Source organism: Pongo abelii, chromosome 6 (genome assembly GCF_028885655.2).
Source record: "Pongo abelii isolate AG06213 chromosome 6, NHGRI_mPonAbe1-v2.0_pri, whole genome shotgun sequence".
In the NCBI taxonomy this organism is placed as follows: Eukaryota; Metazoa; Chordata; class Mammalia; order Primates; family Hominidae; genus Pongo; species Pongo abelii.
Window position 1 is genome coordinate 152103779 of NC_071991.2, and position 13614 is coordinate 152117392.

The 13614-nt window shown below is 34.6% G+C and overlaps 1 protein-coding gene across 2 annotated transcripts in view; it reads left to right on the forward strand.

Moving 5' to 3' along the window:
• Positions 1-13614, forward strand: part of DPP6 (dipeptidyl peptidase like 6) — an 863103-nt gene that overhangs the window by 484717 nt on the left and 364772 nt on the right. For both annotated transcript variants that reach the window (XM_024249875.3, XM_024249876.3), the window contains exon 4: positions 13457-13551. In XM_024249875.3, the coding sequence (XP_024105643.2) occupies positions 13457-13551 (95 nt within the window). The remainder of the gene's footprint in view (positions 1-13456; positions 13552-13614) is intronic.

The window sequence follows — 13614 nt, forward strand, 5'->3', positions numbered from 1 at the left end:
AACTTCTTGAGCTGTAAATGTTAATAGAAAATGTTAAACAAAAGTAGAAAGAGTAGTAAATAAACCTCCAAATCTGTTTGTTTTTTTCAGTATCATTTTAAGTTCAAGAACTTATGCATAGTCTATGAGCTTCAATCTTTCGCAGTTATTAGTTTTATCAATGCTCCAATTGTTCTATTCTTGGGCAGCGGGAGCCTCTCCAAGATGGCTTCTGAGTCATTTTGACACGGTCCTAATAAACTTTGACCTTTGGGCTCAGATATTGCCTATCACAGACCTGGAATTAGCCATTTACAGAGATAATCTGGGTTTCATTTAGTGGGAAATGGTATTTCTAGACTGCAATGTGGGTACTAGAGATTACAGATTAATATTTTATGACCATAATATTGATGTTGACTGTCTTAAGATATGTGTATATTGTATGCTATTTGTTATCAGAACATACATAAATACAAGTAAATTATAGATAGAAATAAAATAAGCAATAGAACACTGTTTCTATTGCTAGTTATTTAAAATTAAAAGAAGATGATAGGAGAAAAATTAAATTTACTACATTCATTGTTTATACTCTTTGTTTCAGAAATTAAAATCTATTACTATGTAAGGATTCTTTGTGATATTTATATAATCAGGGATTAATGTACTCTTCAAAACCAAACAGCATATATAAATTATACTTAGTAATGAGATCTATTAGCTCAATTGCTAATGAATCTACAGTACCATAAGATGCCATAACATTATTTAAATTTTTAACATATGCATGGCCTTCAAAAGCCTTTTTAAAAATGCATTATTGTCAAGCAAAAGTAAACAACATGTAAAATCAGCTGATCTATGAAACTATGAGTAAATAACTGGAATTTTATCTAATTGTTGAGAGAGTTAGAAAAAATAATGTGTTATTCTTATATCAGTTTGAAAAAAACAACAACAAAAAAGGAATCATCTTCCTAGTCCTAGCTACCAATGCAATTTTTTTCCATTTCTGTAATATTTTCAGCTTGAAGAATTGCATAAGTACACAGAAAAATGAGATTAGTGGTATATTTTAAATGCAAAGCACTAGATATATTGCACACGAAAAGTAACTAGCAATTGGTGGTGCTGTAAGCTTTCCTTTTGGAAATTTTCTCCTAGGAATCTGACATTGTATATTTCTTAGAAATCCCATTGAGCATGGCTTTTCAACTTTATCTCTCTATCCATATAGCATTAAAATGCACTCTATACTCCCCTATGTAACATCTTATTGCTTTGCAATTATAAGGATAAAATAATGATAATTGAATCTCATAAAGAGGCACAAAAGGTATAATTTGACAAAAAAGAAACACCATGCCTATGCCTCCATCCTTACTCCACCTCAGTCATGGCCTCCTCATTCTAGAGCAGTTACTCTTACACTAGTGGTTCTGGTCATTGTTTTGTATGTAAGGTGGATATTTGGTGAATTAGACTTATGATAGTATTAATTGGCTCAATTCCTCATATATATATTTAGCATCTAACTTTGTACCAGTCATTATGCTAGGTATTAGAGATAGAAAATCAGGAAGGTGTGGCCTCTTCTCTGGCAAATCATGTACTCTAGTGCAGAAGACAGAGAGTTATTACAAACAAATAACTCTATCATGCTGTGATGAGTATAAAATAGGATGAATGAAATGTGGACTGAAAGCAGAGAGAGATTAATTCTGCCTGGAAAAGGCATGAAAACTGTACAAGGGAGTTGGCCTTTATGCAGATCCCAGGAAGATCTTACCTGACCATAGTGGGAGAAGGACATTACAGGTGCAGGGAGCAGTGTGAGGGAGTGCAGAGGATTGGGAGACATGGTGGTGCTCCGGATGCTTTGTTGGGGTGATAGGCGTTCAAATGGGAAGAGGGGCCAAGGCCAGAATCGGAAGGACCTTAAATGTCAGGCTAAGAAACTTGACTAAAATAGTTTCTGCCAAAGGGATAAAAAAGGAGTTTTAAAAGAGAGATATGGCTGTGTCTGCACAGAGACTGGAAATAAGGAGAGAGACCCATTAGGAGGCTGCTGGAGTAGTCTATGGTGAAGGTGATGACAATCAGAACCAAGGCGGAAACATTGGAAATGAAGAAGACAGGTGATTTGAGAAGGCTTCAAGAGGAAGAATGGGCAAGTTAGGAAATAATCCAAAGAGAGGATCCCCAGTCACTGCCTTCCCACATTGCTGAATGACCTGTGAATCATATCTGTGGCAGGGAATCAAGGCAGGTCAGCTAAAGAGGTTAAACATCTTCACTAACAACACTGACAACAAAGCTGCTACCCAAGAAACAAAGTTGGCTGTGTAAGCCTAGCAAAGAAAATTGCCTGCTAGAACAAAGGAAATAACATTTATTGGGAAATAATATCAAAACCCAGAATGTCCAGAAATTAATATCCATAATGCCTAGGATATAATCCAAAATTACTTAACATACAAATAACCAAGAAAGTGGAACACATGCTCAGAATAAAAGAAAGTTAATTGTTTGACCTGGAAATGGAACAGATTTCTGGAACTGACAAAGATTTTTTGAAAGCTATTATAACTATCCTCAATGAATTAACATAAGCCTGTCTTGCAATGAATGAAAATCTCAGCAGAGAAATAGAAAATCTCAGCAGAAAACATAAAGGAACCAAATGGGGACTTATAAATAGAACAATAAAAACTCTGAAATTAAAAAATTCACTGGATGGACTTGATAATTTAATTACCATGACTTAGGAAAGATTAAATGATAGATCAATATCCAAGGTGAGGCCGGGAGTGGTGGTTCATGCCTATAATCCCAGCACTTTGGGAGGCCAAGGCAGGTGGATCACCTGAGATCAGGAGTTTGAGACCAGCCTGGCCAACATAGTGAAACCCTGTCTCCACTACAAATACAAAAATTAGCTGGGCATGGTGGCACATATCTGTGGTCCCAGTTACATGGGAGGCTAAGGCAGGAGAATAGCTTGGACCTGGGAGGCAGAGGCTGCAGTGAGCAGAAATCATACCACTGCACTCAGCCAGGGTGTCAGAGTGAGACTCTGTCTCAAAAGAAAAAAAAAGGAAAAAGAAAAAGAAAAAAAAGAAGGAAATTATTCAAAATGAACAGGGAGAAAATTTGTTTTTAATGAACAGAGCATCAGAGACCTGTGAAGTGATATCCATCTGTGCAATTTATGTGTAATTAAAATACTAGGAGAGAAAATGGATAAAGAAGTAGAAAAATGATTTGTCAAATTAACAGCTAAAAATGTGATGAAAGACATACCTTGGCAAATATAAGGTGCTCAGTGAACATCAAACAACATAAACACAAAACAGCTCAATCTAAAGCACATCACATCATTAGAGAAATGCAAATCAAAACCATAATGAGATACCACCTCATGCCAGCTATCCCAGAACTTGGAAAAAAAAAAAAGTCAAGAAACAACAGATGTTGGCAAGGTTGCAGAGAAAATGTAGCACTTTTACACCTTGGTGGGAATGTAAATTAGTTCAACCATTGTGGAAGACAGTGTGGCGATTCCTCAAGATCTAGAAGCAGAAATACCATTTAACCTTGCAGTCCCATTACTGGGTATACACACGAAGGAATATAAATATTTCTAGTATAAAGATATGTACACACGTATGTTCATTGCAGCACTGTTCACAGTAGCAAAGACATGGAATCAACCCTAATGTCCGTCAATGATAGACTGGATCAAGAAAATATGGTACGTATACACTATGGAATACTATACTATGCAGCCACAAAAAGGAATAAGATCACGTTTTCTTCAGGGACATGGATGGAGCTGAAGGCCATTATCCTCAGCAAACTAACACAGGAACAGAAAACCAAACACCGCATGTTCTCACTCATAAGTGGGAAGTGAACAATGAGAACATATGGACACATTGCAGGGAACAATACACACTGGGGCCTATTGAGGGGAGGGGTTGGGAGAGGGAGAACATCAGGAAGAATAGCTAATGGATGCTGGGCTTTATACCTAGGTGATAGGTCGATCTGTGCAGCAAACCACCTTTATACCTAGGTGATGGGTTGATCTGTGCAGCAAACCAGATTTACCTATGTAACAAACCTGCACATCCTGCACATGTATCCCAGAATTTAAAATAAAAGTTGAAGGAAAAAAAAGAGACCAAAAGAATAAAGCACATAACAGTCAATTTCAAAAGCCAAAGGCAGCACGTAAATCTTAAAGGCACCAAAAGAAAAATAACTTAATACATTCTGGGAAATAATTCAATTAATGGTTGACTTCTCATTAAAAACCATGGTGACCAGAAGAGAGTGGAACAGAGTTTCAAAATGCTGAAAGGCAAAAAACAAAACAAAAAAACCCTATAAACTGGAAATCTATATTCACAGAAAATATTCTTCAAGAATAAAGGTTAAATGACATTTTCAGATAAAACAAATATAAAATAATGTGTTTTGCCAGCAGACCCATACAAAAAGAAATCCTAAGGGAATTTCATCACGGAGGAAAATGATATATAATGGAAACTCAAATCTTGATAAAGAATAAAAAACATCAGAAATGGCCAATTGTGGATAAATGCAAAAGACATTTTTTTCTTTTTGACTTTTTAATTTTAACTTCTTTATAAACCATGTTGTGTCATAAACTAAAACTGTAACATTGTCTTCTGTAATATGTAAAGTATGTTGATGTAATACACGTAACAAGTATAATTGCATGGGAGTGGACACGGACCTGAAAGCTTAACAGGTTTCTATAGTTAATAAGAAGTGGTACATTATTAACTGCTTCTGGACTTTTAAAATTTAATGGTATATATTATAACTTCTAAGACAACTACAAAAAAAGCTAATACAAAGAAATGCACCTAAAATAGGAAAATTAAAATTCTAAAGATATTTAAACAATAAAATGAAAACCAGATAATGAGAGAGAAACAAGACAGAGGAGACACTTAGAAAACAAACAAATGATAAACCCAAACCCAGCCATATAAATGGTTTTCTTACATGTGCATATGGTATATTTAAAGGTTAGACTATATTATTGTCCATAAAAAGGACAAAAAGACGTATAGGTTTCAAAAGATTGAAATATGTACAGAGTATTCTTTGATCCAGTGGATTTAAATTTTAAAAATCTATAACAATATGATGGTCAGATAAACTTTAAATATTTGGAAATTAACAGATTTCAAAATACCTATTGGGCGTATGAGACATTAGAGGGAAAATTAGAAATAATTTGAACTGAATAATAATGTAATTCAGCATATCAAAATTTGTGAGACGTCACTAATGCTATACATGCAGGAAAAATTTTAGCTTTAATAGTTTAATTATAAAGGAAAAAAAAATCAAACCAAAGACCTAGGCTTTCATCTTAACAAACTAGAAGAAAAGAAGTAAATTAAAAATGAAGGAAGCAGAAGGAAGGAATAACAAAGAAAAGAAAATAACTTTCTGAAGTAGAATACAGAAATAATACACATGATAATGCCAAGAGCTTGTTCTTTGAAAGGTCAATAAAATTGATAAATATCCAGTTTGGTCAAGAAAAAAAGAAGATACAAATGACCAATTCAGGAAATAAAGTAGGGAGATAAATGCAGATACTACTATCCTACTAAAGCATAACCTGTTATCTTACTAAAAAGATAATACACTATTAATTAAAACAAAATGCATGCATATTTTTTAAACTAATAAATATTTTTAAATAAATTATTTTTAAAATAAAACAAAATTTATACTGATGGGGTTCAGGATATACTACAAAAAATATGGCACTTTGGCAGTGGAAGAAATAGCAGAAACAGAAAGGTCTCTCTGCCCTTCCTCCACAATTCTCCCCTAAAGCAGGCCATGCAAGAATCCTCTGACTTTCTTCTGAAGCAGGTTACAAGACTTTCAGTCTAGAAGTGTCCTTCTTGTACTCAGAAGAAAGGAATTTCCTTATTTCACAAGACACAGGGACACAAAGAAGAATGTCAGCCAACAGACCTTGCTAAGTTCCCCATTTATTACCATTAGATCACATCACCTTTCTCCAATTGTACTTCTCCATAACTGTCCACCATTCATCAAACCAAAGGATAAAAATACACAGGTTTCCCTGTTTCTTTGGATGTTCCTGTCTGAAGTTTCCCGTATCACATAAAACTTACGTAAAATAAATGTGTATGCTTTTCTCGTGTTGATGTGTCTTTTGTTGTAGGTGCCTCAGCCATGACCCTTACGATCGATGAGAAAAGATCCTTTCTTTCCTACAATACCAATACATTTTACAAGCTAGATGACATGGACAAATCATCAAATGACTCCTATTTTCAACACTGACCTAAGAAGAAATAGGAAACGGAAGCAGCTCTATTTCAGTTAAAGAACTTGCTTCTGTAATTTAAAGCCTTCTCAAAAAGAAAACTTCATGCCCAGTTGGCTTCATTAATTAATTCTATCAAATATTTAAGGCAAAAATAATAAAAATCCAACATAAATTTTTTCAGAAAATAGAATAAAATGGAACACTTCCCAACTTATTTTATGAAGCAGAAATACTCTCACTCTAAAACCAGATAAAGAAATCACAAGAAAAAAAAGAATTAAGACCAATATCCTTCATGATCATGAGGCAAAAATGCCTGGCAAAATATTAACACATAAAAATCAACAATAGGCCTGGCATGGTGCCTCACACCTATAATTCCAGCACTTTGAGAGGCTGAGGCAGAAGAATTGCTTGAGCCCAGGGGTCTGAAACCAGCCTGAATAACAAACTGAGACTCAATCTCTACAAAAATTTTAAAAATTAGCCAGGCATGGTGGCATGTGCCTGTGGTCCCAGCTACTTGGGAGGCTGAGTTGGGAGGATTTCTTGGGCCCAGGAGTTCATGGATGCAGTAAGCCATGATCATGCCACTGCACTTCAGCCTAGGTAACAGAGCAAGACCCTGTCTCAAAAAAAAAATCAATACTATATAAAACATGGTAATATATCATGACCAATGGGTTTATGTTAGGAATGCAAAGTTGGTTTAACATCTGAAAATCAATGAACATAGCTCACTGTATTAATGACAATAAAAGAGAAACCTCATAAGATAATTGCAATAGCTGCACAAAAAGCATTTTATGATAATCAACATTTTATGATAAAATCTTTCAACATCCTAAGAATAGAAGGGAACTTCCTCAGACTTATTAAGGTCATTTATGAAAAAAAATTACACCTAAGCTATATTCAATGGTGAAAAGTTCAATGCTTTCTGCCTAACACTGGGAACAATGAAATGATGTGTTCTAATGCTGATTTTATTTAGCATTGTAATAAAAGTCCTGGTTAGTGCAGTAAAGCCAAAAAATAAATAAAAAAATGTACACAGATTTGAAAGGAAGGAGTAGACCTGTCCTTATTTGCATAACATGATTGTGTATGTTAAAACCCTAAGAAGTGTATTTTTTAAGTGAACTAGAACAAAAAAGTGCATTGAGTAAAGTTGAAGGACACAAAATCAATAGACAAAATTAACTTTATTTTTATAATTACAAACTAACAAATAATGAAATTAAACAGTAATACCATTTACAATGAAAAAATGTTGGGAAATTTTGGGATTAAATTATTAAAAAGAAATTCAAAATCTGTACATGAAACTAAAATTCCAAAATGAAACTAAGAAAGATCTAAGCAATTAGAGGTATATACTATGTTCATGGATTGGAATAAGCAATATTTTTAAGATGGCTGTTCTCCTCAAATTGAACTATAGATTCAATGTAATACCAATCCTAATCCCAAATGCTTGTTTGATGAAATCAGCAAGATAATTTAAAAATTTATATTGAAATACAAAGGACCTAAACTATCCAACACAATTTTGAAAAAGTAAAACAAAGTTTGAGGTCTTATACTACTTGATTTCAAGACTTACTCTAAAGTTACAGTAATCAACACAGTGTGGCATTGGCATAAGTATAGACACAGATAAATGGAATGGGATAGAAAGCCCAGAAAAAGAAATCTACCTATACATTTTCAATTCATTTTTGACAGAAAAAAAATTGCCGAAGTAATTCAGTGGGAAAAAGACAATCTTTTCAACAACGTACTGGAATAACAAATGAGTTATGTATCTGAAAAGAAAGGAACATTGCTGCTTGTCACATATACTGCCTAAAAGATAACTAAAATTTGATTGTGGACCCTAAATGAAACAGCTGAAATTATTAGAGTTCTTAAAGAAAACATGAGATAAAATCTTTGTGACACTGAGGTAGGCAAAAATTTCTCAGGACACTAAAAATATGAATCATAAAAGAAAAATACAAAAAAAATTTCATTCACTTTATGAATGTTTGTTTTTATTATTATACTTTAAGTTCTGGGATACACGTGCAGAATGTGCAGTTTTGTTACATAGGTATACACATGCCATGGTGGTTTGCTGCACCCATCAACCCGTCACTTACATTAGGTATTTCTCCTAATGCTATCCCTACCCTAGCCCCCCACCCCCCAACAGGCCCCAGTGTTTAAAAAATTAATTGGGAAAAGAATAAGGAAAGCCACACCCTGGTAAAGAATTTTTAAAAATACATCTCAGACAAAGACTCATATCTAGAATGTTTAAAGGACTCAGTAATAAATTGTAAAAAAAAAAAAAATTAAAAGTGGACAAAATTTTTGAAGATACTTTGCAAAAAACCTGCAAATGACCCATAATCACATGAAGAGATATTCATTATTACTCTTTATCATCAAAATGCAAATTAAAACCTCAGTGAGATACCACCACACACCTGCCAGAGTGGCTAATGTTTAAAAGACTGATTTTGCCAACTGATAGTGAAGAAATGGTGTGCATGTGACTCTTCTACAATTGATGGTGGAAATGTGAAATGGTATAGCTACTTTGGAAAATAGTTAGGCAGTTTCCCATAAAGTTAAGTGCAAACATACCATATGACCCAACAATATAATAACTACAACCTGGCAGCAATCTAAATTGTCACCAATGCCTGAATTTGAATGCATAAAAATTGAGGTCTGTCAGTCCTATAGACTACTCCTTTGCAGTATAAGGGAATGAAACATTAATACATGGAATAACATGAATAAATCTCAAAATCATTATGGTAAGTGAAAGGAGAGAAACACAAAAGACTATGTAATGTGTGATTCTATTTGTAAGAAATTCTAAGAGAGGCAAACCTATATAATGACAAAACAGATCACTTGTTGCCTGAGGCTATTGATGGAATAGATGATCCACAGTAAAGGGGCATGGAGGTCTTTCACATCCCTTGTTAGATTCATTTCTAGATAGGTTATGTTTTGTGTTATTTTTGTCAATGGAAAAATATAAAAACTCATGGAAAGATGCTAAAAAAATACCTAAATAAATGCAAAGGCAGACCAAGTACACAGAAGGAAGACTCAGTATTGTAAAGATGTCCAATTTCCTCCAAATGGAACTTTCAATTGAATGAAATCTCAATCGGTTTCCCAGGAGAATTCTTTACTAATTTAACAGGGTGAATGTAACACATATAAAGCTGAATCTAACACATATAATGAACAGCAAAATCCTAAGGAACACCAAACCCTTCATGAAGGAAAATCATAAGGGAAAACTTCCAGATAGAAAGATGTACTACAAAGGTACCTAATTTCACAGTGTAGTATCGATGCAGGAATGAGCCAACTCATCAGTGGACACATAAAAAAGTCCCATGTGACCCAATGACTGCAGATATTGTTGCTGAAATATTATTGATGACATCACATCTCACAGAGCGAATAATGACCTTCTCAAATTGTGCTGGAACAAATAGTTAGAGATATAAACATATAAAATTAGATTCCTACCTCACACCATACATTCGTGTCATTTCCCTGTGAATTAAGGCTTTATTTTTTAAAGGAAAAGTCAAAAATGCTTCAGAAAAAATACAGGAGAATATTACTATGACCTTGTAATGAGAAAGTATTGTATGTGTCATATCAAACACAAAGGGTAAACATTTTTTACTATATTAATAATTTCTGTTTATCAAAGTATTTTATATATAAAATGGAAACCACAACTAAGAAAATGCACTTTCAACACATAAAACTAATGAATATTTCATATGAGAGGTACAAAAAATCTCTTACAAATCAATTAGATAAAAACATTCCAACAGAAAAAAGTAGGCAAAATAAATAAACCAATGACTTTTATAAAATAAGACAAAAATAGTAAATAAGCATATGAAGAGACTTTTAAGGTGATTAACACTCTGATTATGCAAAATAAAATCAGAGATACCATTTTTGCACCCACTGTATTGGAAGATAGTAAGAAGTTTGAAAATAACAAGTTTTAGAGAGGAGGTGAGTTATGAGAACTCATTCGCTATTGGTGCCTGTTAAAGTGCCATAACCACTTTTGAAAATAACTTGTAAGGTTAAGAATTCCCTTAACCCAGGCAAAATCCCGTCTCTACTGAAAATACAAAACTTAGCTCAGCGTAGCGGTGCAAGCCTGTAATCCCAGCTACTGGGAAGGCTGAGGCAAGAGAATCACTTGAACCCGGGAGGCAGAGGTTGCAGTAAGCCGAGATCGGGCCATTGCCCTCCAGCCTGGGCAACAGGAGTGAAACTCCATCAAAAAAAAGACAAGACGAGACGAGACGGGACGGGACGGGGAGGGGAGGGGAGGGGAGGGGAGGGGAAGCAAAAGTCTTGTACATTTGTACCAAAAGATGTAAAGAAGAATATTCGTGGTAGAATGGTTTGTAATAACAATACAACTAGTAATGACTGGTATCCATTGTAATATACACTAGAATCGTGTACATCAGTGAGAACTAGGATCCAAGACAGCATGGACTATTATATTCACCTTAGAAATATGATATCATAAATTACTGAGGAACACAGTAAATATCACCTGATTAAGCTCAAATGCAAAGAAAACTAAACAACATAATATTTAGAGATAAATAAATATGTGATAAAACTGTTAAAAGTACTGGAATGATAAAATTCAGGAGGAAAAAAAAGCAATCATATGTTCTAATTCTGAAATTGTCTCATTGATTTCCATAGAAACAAGCAGGTTTTATGTACCTCAAATGTAGTACGGCATAATCTTTTTTATGTATTTATTTTATTTTAAGTTCTGGGATACATGTGCAGGATGTGCAGGTTTGTAGCATAGGTAAACGTGTGCCGTGGTGGTTTGCTGCACCTATCAACCCATCACCTAGGTATTAAGCCCTGCATGCATTAGCTATTTATGCTGATGCTCTCCCTCCTCCTGTCCCCTGCAACAGGCCCCAGTGTATGTTGTTCCCCTCTCTGTGTTCTCATTGTTCAGCTCCACACTGCGTACTCTTAAACAATCATTATGTTTCACGGTGATCAGTAATGTGGGGCCGGGGTAAAAGCAGAGAACTTGGAACTCCTGAGGCGGGGTCAAAGGCAGGAAATTTTCATCCACTGAAGGCAAAGTTGATGTTTAGAAATTCATTCAAAGTAAAAGCTAGTAAACAAAGGGAGATAAGGTGACAATCAAATTAAGTAGTAACCTTTTTTGCAACTTATATAACCAACAAACTTAAGTGCTTTCTAAAAAAAAATTCTAAAATTTGCTATATAAGGGCAATTTCACTGAAATGATCGCAGAATCTTCCATGTGAGTGCTTTTAATGCGAGATAGCTCATTCGATAGATGCACCTTGGTGTGTTTGCTTACAAAACAGAAAACTATGATTCATTTGATTTGTTCATGAAAGTATTACCAGGAAAATAAATGAAAACAAGCGTCACCTAAACATCTGTTAACTTTAGCACTGAACCTTTGGATGTAATTTACATAATGCATAAAGTAGATTGATCTAGGACCATGTCGATGATGAAATTTTCATTATATTGATAGACTTTCATTTTCCTCATAAAATCTACACACACTTAAATTATAACAACTCTGCTTTTGAATTAATCCAGTCTGCATAATGTTTTTCAGTCATCAACTATTATAGTGTGAAATGCCTTTACCATCAAACTGGCTCAAGGTTACTGCCTTCACTCAGAAAGATAGTGTTTTCCTTCTCCCCACTGCGGGCCCTGCCTCTCAACCTAGAACCCTACATTTCAGAAAGTAGTTTGCCTGTATGAAATTTTCTTACTGTCTTCTAAGGTAGTGGCTGCAAAATGGTACCTATCTCTGATTTTATTTTGTATCATCACAGTGTTAATGACTTTAAGAGTCTATTCATGTACTTACTTACTATTTTTGTTTTATAAAATTTCTTGGTGTACGCATGTTCTCACTCATAGGTGGGAATTGAACAATGAGAACACTTGGACACAGGAAGGGGAACATCACACACCAGGGCCTGTTGTACAGTGATGGGCATGGGGAGGGATAGCATTAGGAGAAATACCTAATGTAAATGACGAGTTAATGGGTGCAGCACACCAACATGGCACATGTATACATATGTAACAAACCTGCACATTGTGCACATGTACCCTAGAACTTAAAGTATAATACAAAAAAGAAAAAAAAAAGTAGGCCATAAAAATTCTAGAAGAAAACATTGGAAAATGTCTTTATCATCTTGGAGGGTCAAAGATCTTTCTAATTATGGTTCAAAACTAAGATGTCATTAAAGATTGATACATTTGATGAAATAAACATTTTTTTAAATTAAAAAAATTCTTGGTGTATTTATTTTGCCTATTTTTTTCTGTTGGAGTGTTTTTATCTTATTGATTTTGGGGATTTTTTTTTAATACAACCCTACCTTTCAGAAATACACCCTTTCATTCATAGGAGATATATATGTACATGTCCATATGCATACTATTTTGAGTAAGCGTTTTTACTAATTTTCTAAGGGAATACTTGAAATCTTGGTTGTTCATCTACAAGAGGCCAGACTCAGCATCTATGAGATGTATAGATTCAAAGGTATTCATGGCAGCGAAGCAGCTAATTCCTCCAAGCAAGAGCACCTAGGGGAGCTCGTGGAGCAGATGAAAGCATGTTTTGCAGGATGTGGCTATGGGCCGCAGGCATTCTGCATACAGATTTACTCCAAAGTTGGACATAGGAAATTAGTCCCTTTACTAACAGTTGTCTTTGGCTCCTTGGAGTATCTGCTTTCTTAATCTGCTCTTTGTGTCCTGCCCAAGAACATTCTAGCTGTTCCAAAGGTTTTCGGTGTGTGCGCCTGTGCTTTCTATGTCAGTGTGTAAAGTAAGAGAGAAGCATCATGTGAGGCTGGATTAAGAAGAGCTGGGCGTATTGCACCATATTGAAAGGGCCCTTTGATGAGTGGGAGCCTATCTTTTTTTCAAAACTAGTGATTTTACTTTACATAAGCATTCGTCAAAAGTTGAGGTGAGTTCCTTGATGTTTCATGTGGTTTTTTTCTACTTCCTCTCTTACAGATACAGAATTCATCTACAGAGAGCAGAAAGGAACAGTGAGACTGTGGAATGTTGAAACAAATACTTCTACTGTCTTAATAGAAGGCAAAAAAATTGTAAGTACTCTCTTTAATGACTGGGATAATTTCAGTTTTTCTTCCTGCAAGTCAATAAAGCAG